Here is a 17,742-nt window from a genome sequence, read left to right as displayed (position 1 = left end):
ATATGGACATGACCCCGACCATTTTTGCTGACCTCCATAACATAACTATCGTGACCAAGGGCACTGATTTTGTTTCAGCTTTGGGAGGGACACATATGAGAGGTGGGGTTTAAGTTCCTCCCAAGAAAATCTGACCACAAAAAGCTTAATTTTCTGCATTTTGGTGAGTTTTTAGGCACCAATTTGAGCATTTTCTGCATCGATGTATGGTGGAAATATCTTCAGTTTAATCAGAATAAGAGTCCTCTGCTAATGTAAATGTGGGAAGTCCCATTGAGATTGAAAATCTCTCATATGCCCAGTTCAGATCAAAGACTCGCAACAAGACGTTCTAAAAACCTGCCAGTCCACACCAATGCAACGAGATGAGACGGTGTATCATCTCTATGCAACGACTCTGTTCTTCTGTTCTGATTTGCAGCTTTTCAGACTTATTTTGTGGCTGAATATAATTTGTAGCTTCTTAAAATATGAATGAGGATAGTGATAGTGAGATACTGGCTACAGCAGCATTTGTAGTAGTGATGAAACGGTGAAAAACAGAAACAAAACCTGCATCAGATGGGCTGAATTCATAATAACTACACCACAATAATATAAATAACCAGCGCCAATTAATCATTCAGAGAGAAAGTAACAAGGTGATTGGCTGTTGAAAGCCATGACATGCTTTATATTTAAAACAGCTGCCAGTGATTTGACCAGCTGAGTTGCAGGTGACACCATCAGGCGGCTTGAGTCAAGCTCAGACGGCCAATTCACACAGCTGCAACTTTTCTCTGCAACGTTCTAAAACGGTTTTTGGTCTGAACTGAGCTTTACAAGAGACACCTGGCAAAAGTTGCAGCCAGTCAAAAAAGATTAAAATACAACAAATACAACATACAATACAAAAAAAGCCAAAATAAAACAACAACTATTCAAACATAGTGCCCATAAATTCATCGTGCCCCCCAGAATCTATGCCTATGAATGTGCCTGTGCATTTGCTCAGTTGAACCACGCTCGCTGTGGTCTCCGTCTCATAAAAGTGTCATAATTTAACAGCTCTAAATGTAAATGGACAGCCTCCTTGGCCTCCTTAGGTGGAGAAGCCGGGTGTCCTCCGTGTCCCAGCAGCTCACAGGAAACTCAGCGGACAGGAGGGACACTGCTGATTCAAAGTGTCAGGCCATGTGAGCTGCATGCATTTTTCAGCCACGGGTGGATCATGAAAAAATAAAGAGCACCGCTGGATTAAATATTTCAGCACCAAAGTGAGGAGGCGAGGCCTTGGCGGTGCCCACGACACGGTGGCTGTGACTGCAGCGGACAGAGCGGCGGCTGCACTGCAGGCTGATCTGATGCTGCTGTCGCCTGACGTGATGGATGAGTTTCCTCTAACGTACATGAGATTATTTCAGGGCTTCAAGGGCTTCGCTTTCTGAGAGGACTTCATTTAAATGAGTTTTTGAAAGCTCACACTGACACCCGAATTTTTGAGCAGAAGTTGGTGGTAGCTGATATTTTGACTACATTTGATATGCAAAGTTAGACAAGAAGATACATAACACTCACATATCTAAGGCTGCAACTAAAGATTATGTTCACTGTCGATTAATCTGTCGATCATTTTCTTGATTAACTGATCAGTTGTTTGGTCTTTAAAATGTCAGAAAGTGATGAAAAATGTCAGTCAGTGTTTTCCGGAGCCAAAGATGACGTCCTCAAATGTCTTGTTTTGTCCACAACTCAAAGATATTCAGTTTACTGTCACAGAGGAGCAAAGAAACTAGAAAGTATTCACATTTAAGAAGCTGCAATAAAAGAGTTTTAACTTCTTGTCTTACAAAAATACTTGAACCGATTCATCAATTATAAAATTAGTTGCCAATTAATGTAGTAGATGAACATGATCGATTAATGGCTGCAGTTCTACACGTATCTGTCTGTTAAATATGAAGCTAACGGCTGTGGCAGGTTAGCTTAGCACAACAAGAAGTTTTATCTTGTTTGTTTAATTTGTCCAGCTGCTGGCAGTAGCTTCATATTTACCATACCCATTAATCATCTAACTCTCAGCTAGAAAGCAAGTATGTTTCCAAAAATGTCAAATTTTTCCTTTAAAGACCCTCAAAATTAGCATTTAGATAAGGGATCATGAAACCCTTTACAAATTAAATTGTCAAAATTAGCAACTCTTAAAGCTGTGGTTGGTAACTTTTATAGAAATAGGTTTTTGTCATATTTGCTTAAACTGTTACTGTTATCCTGACGGTACATGAGACGGATAATCTGTGACAAAAAATCATGTCCCTCAACCTCCTTTTGCCTCTTGTGCTAGAATCCATTGCACTTGAATGAAAACAGTCGGTTCTCATTCCAAAGTTGTCAAATATCACTGCTATGTCAGTGATTTCAGTGTTAGACACCTTACGACAAAAGCCACCTTGTGTGTAAAATGGCCGCATGTAAGCTTTGGCAGTGTTATGATACGCCACCGGTCAGATGGATGTCACACGATGGGGCAGTTTGATATACAGCTGGATGGCATCAGGTTGAAATGCTGACAGTAAGGGGGCGATCACACAGAAATGAGACGCTAGAGACGCAGCGCTTCAAAGACGCTTAAAACGCTGGAAGCGCTTATTCAATGCGTGCTAGCTACTAGCATCTGACGCTCAAAAAGTTGAAAATATTTTAACTTTTCAGCATCTACGAGTGTCTGAAAAGAAGTGTCTAGAAAAATGCGTGTCTAAAAAGACGCCGGAAAAACGGCCGTCTAAAAAGACGCTTGAATGCCAGTCAGACGCGCCGTATCATAGGAAAACAATGGTTTTACTGGCGTCGTGTTTCTGGCGTTTCATCTCGGTGATTGCTCCCTTACTGTCAGCATTTCAACCTGATGCCATCCAGCTGTATATCAAACTGCCCCATCGGGTGACATCCATCCGACCGGTGGCGTATCATAACACTATTATAAGGAGCTGGAAAGTCAATGTAGTGTAGGAAGTGGATTGGTCCAACAAACCCTGGACTTTCACCCGGAAGGCTGGTGTTCCCTTCCCATATAAATGCAGAGCCATGATGTTTTCTAAACCTAACTGTGTGCTTTTGTTGATGTTCAGGTGTTGATAGCTGCAACCTGGAATGCAGGAGGATACCTAGCATCTAATATGTAGACATTAAAGGCCAATGACAAAGCAGTGATATGTGATGACTTGGGATGAGTGCTGAAAACAACTTATCAGAGCTGAAGAGTCTTTAATGTAGCTGTCAATCATGTCAATCGCTGCTCGTTAACTGGAATGAATCTGTCAAACTAGGCAGCACTGATCAAATTTGAATCAAGATTCTGTCACTGCATCGGCTATTTCTCACCTCAGATGTTTTCAGAGACATATTTTAGTTACTGTTTAGCTGTTAAATAAGAAGGCTTGCTGCAGCCAGTGGACACGACTAAAATCAGCACATTGTCTAGTTTGATGGCAGTTCAAGAGCAGTGATTTATCTATCTGTTTTTTTATTTATTTTATTTGTTTCACATACATAAATACAAAACAAAAGGTAATAAAAAAATATTTAAAAAGTGCTTGTGAGGGTGTGGTAGAAACCTGTGCTGGCTTATATACAAAAAGTCAAAACTGTCAGATACATTTTGAACCATGAACCCGGGGAACCACTGGTTAGCGACAGTGCTAACCACTGCACCACCGTGTCACCTGCAGTTTCAGCAAATAAAACTTATTTTTTATGAAAGTTACCAACTGTAGCTTTAATGACAGAAAGATATATATTCAATGTCAGGCAAAAGTTGAACACTAAATTAATGATGAATAAATGTTGTTTACAAAAATGTGAAAAATCACATAAATAATTTAAATGTAGGAATGAAACAGAATATTATTTTCACATTTTTCACACAGTAATGGTGCTCATCATGTCTGTATTTAAACAATATATACTATATTTGAAAATATGTAAATAACAAGACAGGGCAGTCTGACCATAAAACTCTAAAACTTTCCATCCAATCATCACTTTAGATGTTTATTTGACTGATATCCAAACGCTGACCGTGACAAAATGATAAGTGTAACCAATAAGCTGTAGGAGACAGTGTATTTGTGTGCAGCCTCTTGAAGTCAGAGCAGAAACATGGTGTTATTTCTACTGTACCTGCACTGACTGTGATGGCCTCCATGAACTGGTCTCTCCATGAGTTGGTCCCCACCACCAGCGCCAGGTTGGTCTTCTTAATCAGCTTGTCCACTGTGCTCTGTGTGACACACATCCAAACAAACACAAGAGTGAAATCTGCTCTTATTTATGTTCAGAGGAGAAATACATGAGCCTCGCCACATGATGGCAGTGGCATCAAGTCCCAGGCAGCAGCAACCCCTGTTTGATGCATGATTAAGCCACACACCAGAAACAAACACGGTGGGTATATTTTTTCAGTTGAGGAGGTTAGAGGATGCATATAAACAATATCTCCTCCAGAAATGCATCTGTGTGGGTTGGGAGGCCTCTGAAGAGCATCTGCTAAAATTAGAAATATGTAGCTGTCATCTGAGGCAAGCTGGCGGCTGAGTTAGCTCTCTGTTGTCTGTGTGGCTGCATGGAAAACACTGGTTCCAGCTGTAATAATCAGGCTGTTTGAAGGGTAACCTCTCCCACCTTAAACTCATATGATTCTTCAATAATGACTTCCAGCTTGGAGTGTTCCCCCAGCACCGGTTTTCCCATCTCTGCGATCCGCCTGGCTTCCTCCTCGTCTGATGTCATCGTCCTGTCTGGTACATCTGAGCGGAGAGGGCGAGACGGAGCAGAGTAAAAAAGAAATCACGGTGAGAAAGATGCCAGTCAAAATGAGAGGATGCTCAGCTGATTAACTAATGTTGCACTTCACATAGCGTACAAACAAAACATCAGAGGGTTGCCTCGTCTGGAACAGTTTGGATTTATTCAGCGTTTATAATGTCCAGGATTTAAGAAGCAGCATTATATATTTGCAGTCATGTCTGTCACACTCCATCAGAGCAAAGTGAAAAACTATAAGATTTACTGTAGTAATGTCGACTAAATAGCTGCTTTGTACAGAGCCTCCTCTGTGGAAGGCGTCTTGGTAGCGGTCCAACTTTGTTATGTAAAGGTTAGACAAATTCATGCTTGATTAATCCGGGACAAAACACAGCAGAGGCAAATATCTCGTGCAGATTTATTTCTTCTATCCAAAAGAGCTGGAGTTACAATGACTTTCAAGGTCCTGCACGTCACACAGAGCACTTGTTTTAATTGTGACTTTGTCTACAAATCCTTCCTTTGAGAGTGTCCAAAATATAAATCCAAACACATCTTTTTTGACATCTGATTTTTGAGAGGAAATGAAAATAAAATAAAATACGTTATCCCACAAGTTACAGAGTACTGACATATGACACTATGGCACAGTTAACCTGTTAAACTATTACCCATTCACTTTAGTTCTTCAATCAAACTAACGATGGGTTGCCAGATCCTCTTAAAGAGTCCCTCACTGTTTGATCTAATTTTCTCTAAGTGTAAAACATGACCTAATTCCTTCAGCCACATATCAAATGTTGGGAGCTTCCCAGATTTCTTCTTCTCAGAAACTGAAGCAGCAATTTTCCACCCTAAATAATGCGGTTAAAGGAGCAGGGGACACTCCGCCTTAAAGGCCTTAGCAGAAAAGTCAATTTAATGACCCCAAAAAGTTTGCAACCTATGACATAGCAGGAAGGCCTGTGTCCACATAGCGAATTTTTCTCAGTGTCCGTGTCTTTTTCAATTGCTCCCATTGAGAGGAGCTCCCCATGGAGAGCGTATGTGGCCATCTAGAGAAAAAGCATCACATCCAGAATCTATTTCAGAGCGCTCCGCCTTTTTTGTGAGGCTGGTCCGAGCGCTTTGAGTTGGAAATCTCTTAACTTTTAGAAAGGAGCCAGTGACATCACTGCTGCTTCTTTAGCTCGGCTACTGTCTACAATCACAGCAAGACAGAAGAGCTAAGCTTTTGGAAGCATAGCAGCTGACTGACAAGTATTTTTGTAATTATTTTATATCTTGCTGTAAGACAAATATTATTGGTAGTTAGTTTAATATATTAGAATAGGTCTAGGAGAATTAGTTGTTGTACAGCTTTATTCTAACGGGGAGCTACATAACTGACTTTTACTAATATATGGAGAAGGGGTGGGAATAAATAAGTTGGTAGTTCCCCCCGCTCCTTTTTGGACATGTAAACCAAATCATTATTGTTGGTTTCAGTTTTCATGCTTGCTTTAGTTACCTATTTTTCATGTCTGTCTACCACTGTATGATTATTTTCTTTATCTGCTACTTATCTGCTCGAGATAAACTGCTAACTAACAAGCGACCTAGCAAACGTGTCAAGATATTGTTGTCATAGAAACAAACAACTGCCCTCCACCGCTTTTCTGCTGAAGAAAAACACTATGTGGACACAGGCCCTAAGTTTGATATGCCAAACTACATAGGAGAAACACTTATTTGTAACATGAAACTGCTTTATTCAGTGATTTTATGAGTTTAAATCACCTTGTCTGTTTGTTTTGGAGAGGAAGAGGCCTCTGCGGATAATTCGGCTCCCGGTATAAACTTCCTGAACGTCTGGATCTTAAGTTGTCAGAGAAAAAAGGTAAGCACAGATTAGCAGGCGCTGGGCCGGCAGCCCATCTCTGACATACCAAACAGTGTCGGAGAAACACTTATTTGTAACATGAAATGGCTTAACTCAGCATTTTTACCGGTTTAAATCACCAGGTCTGTTTATTTTGGAGAGGAAGAGACCTCTACGGATAATTCCGCTCCTGGTAAAAACCTCCTGATCAACAACACAGAACGAATCCTAACCAGGAGAAGTTCCAGCTGGTTGCAGTCTGCAGTTCTCACCACTAGATGCCACTAAATCCCCCTAAATTGTTCACTCTATAAAGACTTTGGCTCAATCAGAACAAATGTGGCATTTTTCCGTATCACACTGAACACAGTCTTTGGACACAAACTGGTTGTGACATGCCGACTGTAGCTGAAGCAACAATAACAAGTCAAATACTTTTGGGACCTTCCATTCAATGTCAGTACTCTTTAAGGCCTTTTGTCATTGTTCCCTCCTAAATCCAACCTGATCAGTCGTTCTATCAGCCTATCAGACGTGTCCTGGGTGGCTCTGCTGTGGAGAGAAGCCACAGTGCTTCACAGAGCTCCTGAGTGCACTGCTGCACACTACAAAGAGCGCCATAACATCAATTCTGTGCTGTCAAACTCTATCAAGACGGAGCGGCTGTGCATCCAAAGGCCTCTCATCCCGCTGTGTGTGTGACACCTCCACTGAGCCACCTGGTGCAGGGACCTTGTCATCTTTTATACGAACCTCGAGTCCCAGCCTGCTGCTCTTTGCTGACAACACGCTTACCATTAAATATTAACGTTGCCATTAAAGATCACAGCCCGGTCCCCTTGATAGGAGGGCGTGTCGACAAGCACACACACACACACATACAGAGACATGCATAATATACCAGCGCATGAGTTCCCTGCACACACACACACACACACACACACACACTTTTAAGCTAAATCAATTACACACCACAGTGTGTACCCTCAAGTCCTGACAGGATTTCTTTTGCTCATGTTTAAAAATTGATTATCCAGCCATTCCCCTGCTCTGTGCTGCGCCGCTACATGACACAATTTCCTTGACAAGGAAGAGGAAAAAAATAATAACACAATCCCACAAAGCTAATTAAATTCTAATTTTGGAACTGCAGGTTTCTTATCTCGATGGTTATCAGGTGTTTGTACCTTCCTCTTGACTGCAGAACATGATTTATGGATTTATGATTAATTAATCCGCTGATTAGCGTGAAAATCCATCATTAAGTGCGGGAGGGAGCAGCAAAAGAGCACGTTGTTTGTACCAGTGACAGGAGAAGGGGATAACAACGCCGGCATGCAGTTTATTTATATCAAATCCTCTAAAAGCACCGACTCCAAATCAGCAGCAAAATAAACTAAACTGTCGCCCTGTGAGATTTCACATCATGCAGCTGAGACGGACAAACTCAAGGCTGATGTTTAAAACCACGGCACACACAGAGAAGATGGTTAGTGGGGATGCTTAGAGGAGGAATGGACAGCTTACCATTGGCTAACAACCGGGCTGTGGACGAGAGGAGGGAGGGAAGAGGAAGAGGAGGAGGGGGAGGAGGAAGACAGGGAGAAAACAAAAAGAGGATGAGCAGTACGCATAAGAATGTGATGGCCTCAGAGAATGGCTGGTATTGACCCTGAGGTGTAATATATATGGCACTGATTATTCATCTGGCTGAGGGAGAGGATAAATATGGTGTTTTGTAGTTTTTATGGGCAGGAAATGCTCGATCGAGGTTTATTAAGGGAAAAAATGTCCGATAGAAATCAACAAAATGGCCGGATATTTGGCGTCATGATCTCCAGCTATGAGCATAACATTAACTCAAAACTTTATCACCCCCAGCTGCTGTCAGACGAAACCTTTATTAACTGCTGTTAAACAAGTTGGGAATTAAACAGTGTTGGACCAACATGTGCATTTGCCAGAACTTGGCCTTTTAATAATAATAATAAAACATTTTATTTCCGATCCGTTTTGCTCGTCTGATGTGAGACAGAATTGTTAACTCGTCCCACTTGAGAGGAGTGGAGGGACTCAAAGGTTGGGACCCGGATAAATCCACTGCATCATCATATCGAAATAAAAAACACACAGTGTTTGTCTTTAAATGAATTAATCTAAATGTGGTGAAGATAATGTATAAATAATAACATAGAACAGATTAGATACAAGTAAGAAATAAATGATTTAAGCAACAGATCTTTTCAAGTAACGTCTGAAGTCAGGCCCGCAATCAAGAGCACATAACAGAAGATAACACATTACACGCTGGACTACTGGTGCAAAATGCTTACACTCCCAGACTCCTAAGTGGGTGTGGTCGTCCCCAGAAGACTTAACACCCACTCACACCTGGACCCATGTAACCCTAATGACACACAAGATGGCCGGGTGGGTCAGCGACTCACATGTGACCTAAGCGACTCTGTAGGGTTCACACCAACACAGAGTTTAAAGCCTGCGACTCTGCACCAGTCATTTAGACCTGCAGAAGCTTCTTGGATGAGAGGTGAAACGTCCTCAAGAAACTCAAGCAAGTCTAGTTGCCTACAATATAGCACTTATGTCTACCATGACCTGGATGACTGAGAATCTTCACTGACATATACAGTAAAGGAGAAATAAACACAGCAAGGTGCTTCATCTAAAAAACTTATCAAATTAGTTTTCGCCCTGAAAGAATTTCAGTACAGGGTGCCAAATCTTATCAAACACAACACCTTTGTCCTCGTCACAGACTCCAGATGTAACATGTTTGCCATTTCATTCAACCATAAATCATAAGTGGGAACAGAGTTCATCTTCCACACTCGTAAAATTAACTTCTTTACAATCATTATTCCAAATAAAACAGCCATTTTTTGGTATTTGCTTGCAGAGGATAAGGAGGTAGTCACTCCAAGGATACTATGAGTGGATCACGTTCCCAAACGTTCCCAAAAGCCTCAGAGAAACAGTGAAAGATGTTCATACAATTTACTGCATGACCAGAAAGCATGTGCTAAATTGCTAATTGTAGATTTACAGCAGTTACAGACAGGTGTAGCGTTTCCCTGGAATAACCGAGCCCATGTAAAGTTTTTACTGTATAAGACCGAACAGTTCTGTGTATTCCTTAAACATTCATCCAGACTTCATCTGTTAGTTCTACATTCAGTTCGTATACCCACGCCTGTTTCATTCCTAAGGTGTCCAGTGGACCACTGTTTAGTAGGATCTGATAGAAATAAGAAACTGGCCCCTGGTGGACAGGGTCAAACTTATTTATCACCTCCAGACGCTCATGTTTGGACAGTATTTCAAAGTTGGGCAAATGCTTTCTAACATAATCACAGATTTGCAGGCATCTAAAAAAAAGTTGGTACAGAGAAATTGCAAACAGCTCTTAATTGTGCAAATGAGGCAACGTTCCCTCTAATATAAAGGTGTTTGTTCCTTATTGTGCCGCTAGCTTTAGCTGCTAGCTTAATGTCCAAAATCAGCCAAGTGTCTGATCTTGTCAGTTGTTGCCTGATCTCGTGAGAGTGTGTTGCTCAAACAGAGAAATGTCACGAATACAGTTAATTTTCACCTGGGCTAAACCAAATTAGGCTACATTTTGGTGAGGGGAAAAGAGGCATTTTTCAAAATGGTGTATTTGAATATTTCTGCACACTGGGGTCCCTAAACAGTCTTGGTACTGCGTAAATTGGGTATGACTGCAAAGCTGAGACTCTTGTGGATTCAATTAGCAAAGTTCTATTCATATGTGATGAAGTTAGTCTCCATGGTAGCCATTTAATTTCACTGAGACCATCTGCAATTGCCCATGTTGGTATTAGAGCTAAGGGATGGGTAGTGGTAGAGTGGGTGATGGGACTCAGCTCGGCCTGTCCATAACTCCTAATGGCTGGCCTGCCTGAGGTCAATTAATTATATATACACACATACATATATTATAATAAATAAGCTTAATAGACTCAAGGTGATCTCTAAATTTAACAATGAATTATTTGAAAGACAAATAAATTTGGGAAATTTATATGATTAAATTTCGTGAGGTAACACTTGCAGTGTCAGTTTCTGCTTCTATTTTAATTCCATTAAATATTTTTAGTGTCTAAATTAATTACAAGATGTGTCTGTCCTCCAGATCGCTGCTGTGTATAAAACAAATGTTATATTTTGTCTTCCTCTTTACAAACCTTAAAATATAGTCAGTGTTGCCACTGTCAATATGGCGGAAGTAAGGGTGACAAGATTTTATTTGACAGCTTCAGTTGGGAGGGGAGTCGGTGTATAAACAACAACAACAACAACAACAAATCCTGCTTCAGCCTGCCATGAATCGCTGCCAGCCTGCCTAAAAACCTTGTTAGCATGTTGGAGAGTTTTAATGTCTCTCAGAGGCCTAAATGCTGCTGCAGAGGCTCTGTTATTCAGCAGGGACGGAATCCTAATAATGATTATCTATCAAACATATCAGAGTCATGAACAGATATCATATCTGCAGAATATTAGAGCTCAGATTAAAAGACAGCGAGTGATATTAGGTTTCAAAATAATATTATTTCCAGTAGGAAGGAAACACATTGACCCACTGACAAAGACGCACTCGACTCGTTTACTCTTATTATATCACACTTTTAAATCAACATTTTCAATACATAAAGAATCAGAGGGGCAGTTGGAGAGCGCATACCTCCGCCAAGGACGACAGCCCAGTCCTCTATGATATGCAGATCTGTTGTATGTGGTTGTGAAAAGTGGTTGTCACACTTTTCACTCTTGTGTGAACTGCTCATCGTCAAAACATCTTTCAATAGTCATTCCTACAGAAAGCTTAAGGTCTTGGCTTGAAATAGGCGTCCCTTTCATTTTTAACAAGAAGTTATTAAACATAAAACACAGTCTGGCAGATTGTGACAACCAACCCTGTGATGGGATTAGTTGTCACAAAAGAGTAACGAGTAATGAGTACTAGATTACATTGTTAGAGTAACGACCCCAACACTAGTGATAGTGTGATCTTTAGGGATGGCGCCCAACTGTCACTTAAAGCGACCGCACACTTTATTATGTGTAACTTTAAGTCTTGATATAACTTAAAAAGTGAGTTGCTTAAAAATTCATCCTCTATACAGTGGTAATAAATGTTGAAATTACCCATAGAGACCAAAGCTGTTTTTTTTGTACCAGTCTGTAAACATGTTTATTTCTGCTGTCTATAAGGATTAACTGGCTTTTGGAGCCAGCCTCAAGTGGCCATTAGAGGAACTGCAGTTTTTGGCACATCCAAGTTGGCTTCACTTTTCAGAACCGGAGGTTGCTGCTTGGCTACAATAAGCTATGTTTTGTCACTATTGAACATTACTATTATCTAGTGGTTCCCAATTGGTGGGTCATGGTCCAAAAGTGGTTCATGGGTCCATTCTGAATGGACTGCAAGTGACTCGAAAATGGTTTGGCTTTAGAATCTTACGGGACGTGAACGTGGCCCTCTTTGGTAGAAATCCATGTTTGTTGGACCCATCCACCACCACTCCGACACGCCCCAGTTGGACTTTCGTTGCCTTAAGTTTCGTCCTTGTCCCACCACATGTCCCTCTGATGCCACCGGACACCGTTAAACTATAACCGCAACTGGCCGCGTATCACGCCAACGTTAATGGATGCCTTTTTTAATTGGTGTCTGACGCTACAAGTCACTGCCCAAGCGCCAGATTTTGACGACTTTGGAGTGAGACCGGGCTCAGACAGCAAACTAGCTTGACGACTTGGCCAAACACAACTATGATGATTTATTAAACTGTGTGGACCTTGAACTAATGACTAGGGAGAAATCTGAACACCGTGGCTGGACCAGTTGGGAACCACTGCTCTATTGGATTTAGGATGCATAAAGGCATAATGCCCATCTCGCACTGTAAGTGAAAAATAATTTGCATACCCGCCCTGCGATTCTGATCCACTCCAAAATTTAATCTGTTCTTACTTGCCGCGTTCTAAACCCTTTCATTTGGTGTCATAAAAATTGGGCTGCTAGTTTTTCCATAATGCTGCTGACAAACAAACCAAACTGAAAACACAGCCTCCTTGATGAAGGTAACAGAGACAAACAAATAAACTGAAACAAACATTACAACATAAACACAACATGAAAACAACTATAAAGGGGTCTTACTTCATATAAACTTGTTTTGAAGAGACATGTCTTCTAACAAACAATACTTTTATCTTACGTCTAATATTGGACTTGCTACGTTATTATCAGATCTTTTAATATTCTGTTCTTTGATATTAGTCCCGTTGTTGTATTTTTAACTGTGTCAACAGTTTTTTCTACCCGTCATGCCCCACAGCTGTCCAAGGAGGAGGGGTCTCATTTTGAATTCCCTCTGAGGTTTCTTCGATTTTTTTCCCTGATGTCTTAAAGAAGGTTTTGTTGCCATATCTGTCATTGTAGAGATTAGAGGCCTGTTAAAAGACATTGTGTTTGATATGGGGGTATACAAATAACTTTCATTGGATCAGTCTGGTGTTGTGATTAAAAAGATGCACATCAGTTGTAGTCATTTAACGAAGGAACAGACTCAGTCAGATGTGGTATTCTGACGAGGGGCAAGGCTGCAAACCATCGACCATAAACATCCACGCAATGTAAAAATAAACTGCACTGATGATGAAGGTGCCTGACACAGATGCTCTGGACTATCACGCCTCTGTCTTTGCATTTTGATTGTTCATCTGCATGCTGTGGTTGTAGAGCAGATCAGTGACACAGCTCAACACGCTCAGATGCCTTCGGCAAAGTGTAAACCATAACTAAACGGTATGATTAAGAATAAAAAGAGGCTCGAAAAGTCATCCAGCCAGGCAGATAATTACATGACAGGATACGGCATAAGTGGATGATGAGAGAGGAGAAAGCCTTCTCGTGCTTTTCAGCCTCTAGAGACTCGCGTTGACATCTCTTCCTTTTGACGTCTTCATCGGAATTTCTCCTTACACTCGTGAAACAAGGACAAAATGTTCACGCTCTTAAAGGGATCAGACGCTCTGAAGGACAAAACAAAACATGTTCCATGAACGGTCCGGCTAATTCTGAAACCTCTTTCAACCCAGACATGATACTAATTAACCTGTTTGTGTTCGGAGGCAGCTTATCAACTTCCTAAATCAAATACAGTCCACAGTTAATCATCATTAGTAGCTAAGTGCATTAATTGCTGTGGGCGACTTGCTTCATTATCATTAGTACTAGCCGAGCTGTGCTGATCTGAAGCCAAATGTGGTGTGAACTAAGCTGTGGTGAGTCTGAGTGTCCGGATCCCAGTCAGTGATAACAGTGTGTCATTTAGTAAAGGTCGGTAAGGGAACAAACACCGATAAATAGATACAGATAACACACAGATAAATAGATACAGACCGAACAAACACTTAAAAGATATACAGGTACAGAACCATAAGTACATAGAAATAAAGACAGACAAACGCAAACTCAAACGGGTTTTGAGTGTCCACATCCAGAAAATTCTGCATTCTGGTGAATTTGAATGCACCAATTCGTGCATTTTTTGGACCATTTCTGGTCTTCATTCATTCATTTATTCATTACTTAATTCATTCATCTTCCATAACTGCTTATCCTGTTATGGGTCGCGGGGGGGCTGGAGCCTATCCCAGCTGACACTGGGTGAGAGGCAGGGTTCGTCCTGGACAGGTCACCAGACTATCACAGGGCTGACACATAGAGACAGACAACCATTCACACTCACATTCACACCTACGGACAATTTAGAGTCACCAATTAACCTGCATGTCTTTGGACTGTGGGAGGAAGCTGGAGCACCTGGAGGAAACCCACGCTGACACAGGGAGAACATGCAGACTCTGCACAGAAGGACTCCCCACCCTGGGTTTGAACCCTCTTGTTGTGAGGCGACAATGCTGACCACTGCATCACTATGTCAGCTTTCATTTTGGTCTTTAATTTTGCCAAAATAAAGGTCTTCTGCTACTTTCATGTCTTTATTGAGGGAGATAAATGCACATGTTCTAAATAATGAGGGGACGAGACCCCTGCTATTCTTGCCCTTGCTCTGAAATACGTCAATACATCAGGATACCGGAGATAGAGATGCTCTTGAAATGCTGTTTCATCTGGACTTTAAAGCCCAGTGTCATTTCTTTAAATTGCTTGTTGATTTGCTGTTATACTGTGGCAACAGGTTGAGCCTGGTTTAACTTTCTTGCTGGATCATCCTGCATTATTTTTTGTATTTTTTATTTTTTGCCAGATCTCTGTAGTGGCCGTTTCAACGCACCAAAGTTCCTCGGCCACTTAGTTTGTTTCTTGGACTGACTCCTGTTTCTGTTCCTTTTCTGAAGATCCACAGTACCCACATGAGGCAGGGAAAAAAGTTGAAAGAGGTTTATTGAGAATACAAAAATGGCAGGCCTAGTTCTTCCAAAATTACATCTCATATGGTCCACTACCAACTTGATGTCCTACTTCTATATATTCTCATGTATTCCCGTTACTACACTCCAACACTGCATAACAGAAACTTATTACGATCCAAACCAATACAAACTTCAAGCCATCTTTACACACCACGTTGTCTCCTTTTGTCATGCGCACCAAACTGCCTTACAGCACCGTACCTGGCGTAAATAACTTGTGCCTGTATTCTAACACATAAATAAAGTGAATATAAACATAACCTTAGTGTAGTTAACTACCATGCGCTATTCAAAATATACAGAAACTGTTGTGCAAACTTAAATAACAGCAGAACCTATATGATATGTCATATCAACACTTACATTTTTACCACATATAAATATGTGCTGGAGTGGTCTCATACAGATGTGAAGTGGGATGAGCTATTCTGGTCATTCCTAATTTCTTTTATAGACAAAGTGACTCATATTTGGAACTTCAACGACTTGGAGTGACATGAGATCCTCCCAGTTGACTCATCAGCAACAGAGTGAGAAAATATCTGGTTCTTTGAAAAAAAGTCAAAGGTACAAGCCTGTGTACTTGTAAACCATTCGGGGAACGAGTTAACTACGACTCCCAGAGTGCATGTTGGCAAGAAACGTCCATGATCAATATAGTGTACACTTAACCTGTTATTGATTTTTTACAGGTGTGACTGTACATTGCTCAGCTTCCGTGCTGGTGCTCCTGCCTGCTTCTTCAAACTGGCGGCGTGCCAGCTGGCATGTATCATATGTGATACATTGACTATGGATCAAAACCTCATACAGCCCCGCTTTACAAGATCCAGACTATCCCTTTAAGTCGCACTGAGGATACCTTTTTAAAAGAAAATTATAAATGCAGCACTATCGTCTGTCTTAATGCTGCCTTACATGCCAGGAAATGCAGCCGTGTGCCACCAAAAGTCAGACTTTACAAAATGATCCGGAAGGAAAGCATTTGCTTGTTAAACTTTAAGAATTTTGAATATAAACATAACTTTGTAAACAGGGCACCTTTAATTTTCAACCTCATTCAAAGCAATAACTGATAAATGAACTTAGCACTACAGTATAGCAACAGATTTGCACATACATACAGATTGACGCACACACACAGATGCAAACGTGCAAATGTAAATATGTCCTCACACACACAAACGACACTTAGGATGCTCATAAATGAGCGAACACACACAAACAAAGAGGTGTTTCAAAAGCAGACTCATAGTACCGAGATTACGCTCACAATCCAGAAGGTTGTCATTCTGCCAGCTGTACAATTGCGATAGGGAAGATTAACCAAAGGGATGTAATTGGAGGGGTGGAGGAGTGTGTGTCTGTGTGTGTGCATGTGCGAGTGTGTGGAGGGGTAGGGTGGGGTGTCTGTGTTTAACCGTTGTCATCATCAGCGTGTTCTCCTGTGCGCTCGGCCGAATCAGATCTGTCTCGTTACAAAAGAGCGAGTCCTTCTCCGGCTCTCACACACACACACACACACAGCCAAGCTCTGAGTCACAGCGTCAATACAGCCGCTAATGCACGCCTTCTCTCTCCACAGCTCATTAAGACAGAATCATCATTTGACTTATCAGGGCTATTCTGGTTTGCCGAGGCCCGGAGGTGGATCTGCCTGGAGCTGCATGTGTGGATGGGTGGAGGGAGGGAAGACATACAGAGGATCTGGTGGATGCTGGAAGGAAGGAATGGAGAGATGGCTGAATGGATTAATGGAGAGATAGAGGAATAGGAACAAGGCATGATGGAGGGATTGGTGGAGGAATAGAAGAGGAGGATGCAAAAGAAACAGGGGAATGAATAAGTGGAGGAAGCAGGAGGATGGGATTTGGAGGGATGGATGGATGGATGCTTGCAGGGATTGAAACGAGGGATAGCCTGGTGGATATGAAAAGGAAAGGGAGAAAGAGATGAAAGGATTGAATGGGTGGAGTCACTGGCTACTGTTTAAAAGGAGGAGTGGATGGATGGATGGATGGATGGAGAGAGGGGTGTAGGAGGTGCTGAAGAATTGAGAGTCTCGTGGATGTAGGAAAGGCGAATGGATGAATTGGTGAATGGATTTATGGAGGGATTGTCAGAAACATGGGAGGTAGAAGAAGTTATGGAGGAAGCAAGAATCGAATATCAAAGATGGGGGGTGGAGCGATGATAAATAGATTCGCGGAGGGAGAGAAGAGCAGCTACACAGACGGATGATTGATTGAGAGACGGATGCAGGGACTGGTGGAGGTAGGAGAGGATGAATGGCATGGAGGAATGATGAGATGGGAGAAGGAAGGAGTTTGAGTTATGGGGGAAAGGGATGCACACCTATGGCAGCACAGTGACTATTAAAGCAACAACCCTGCGACTAATACGCAACATGATCCTCCACCTGAGCCACAACCAAAGCAAGGGTGGAGTACTGAAGGAATGTGACAGGAAAGACGGGATACAGCAGAATAAATGAATGAATGAATTCATGTGAAGGAGGAAACTTGTGGGAATTGGAAGGTTAGAGGTTAGAGGGATGAAGCGTGTGGCGTGTGTGGTCTATGTGATACCCAGGTATACGCCTTATACCAACTCAG

At 41.6% G+C, this 17,742-nt stretch overlaps 1 protein-coding gene across 5 annotated transcripts in view; it reads right to left on the bottom strand.

The window, feature by feature from the left end:
- The window catches only part of slc8a3 (solute carrier family 8 member 3), a 221,513-nt gene that overhangs the window by 13,225 nt on the left and 190,546 nt on the right, over positions 1 to 17,742 (bottom strand). For 3 of the 5 annotated variants that reach the window (XR_013493406.1, XM_078175248.1, XM_078175246.1), the window contains exons 4-6: positions 6,562 to 6,639; positions 4,660 to 4,784; positions 4,159 to 4,258 (exon numbers count right to left, since the gene is read on the bottom strand). Coding sequence is in view for 4 of the 5 variants with exons in the window: in XM_078175248.1 (XP_078031374.1) it covers positions 4,159 to 4,258; positions 4,660 to 4,784; positions 6,562 to 6,639 (303 nt within the window). In the remaining variant the exon portion in view is untranslated. Of the gene's footprint in view, positions 1 to 4,158; positions 4,259 to 4,659; positions 4,785 to 6,561; positions 6,640 to 8,170; positions 8,189 to 17,742 lie in introns of all 5 variants that reach the window. The other 2 variants (XM_033643023.2, XM_033643025.2) reach the window with 2 other exon arrangements.

The sequence above is a fragment of the Epinephelus lanceolatus genome, chromosome 15 (assembly GCF_041903045.1).
Source record: "Epinephelus lanceolatus isolate andai-2023 chromosome 15, ASM4190304v1, whole genome shotgun sequence".
Classification (NCBI taxonomy): Eukaryota; Metazoa; Chordata; class Actinopteri; order Perciformes; family Serranidae; genus Epinephelus; species Epinephelus lanceolatus.
Note: the sequence above shows the minus strand (reverse complement) of the source record. Positions and strands in the feature narration are given on the sequence as shown.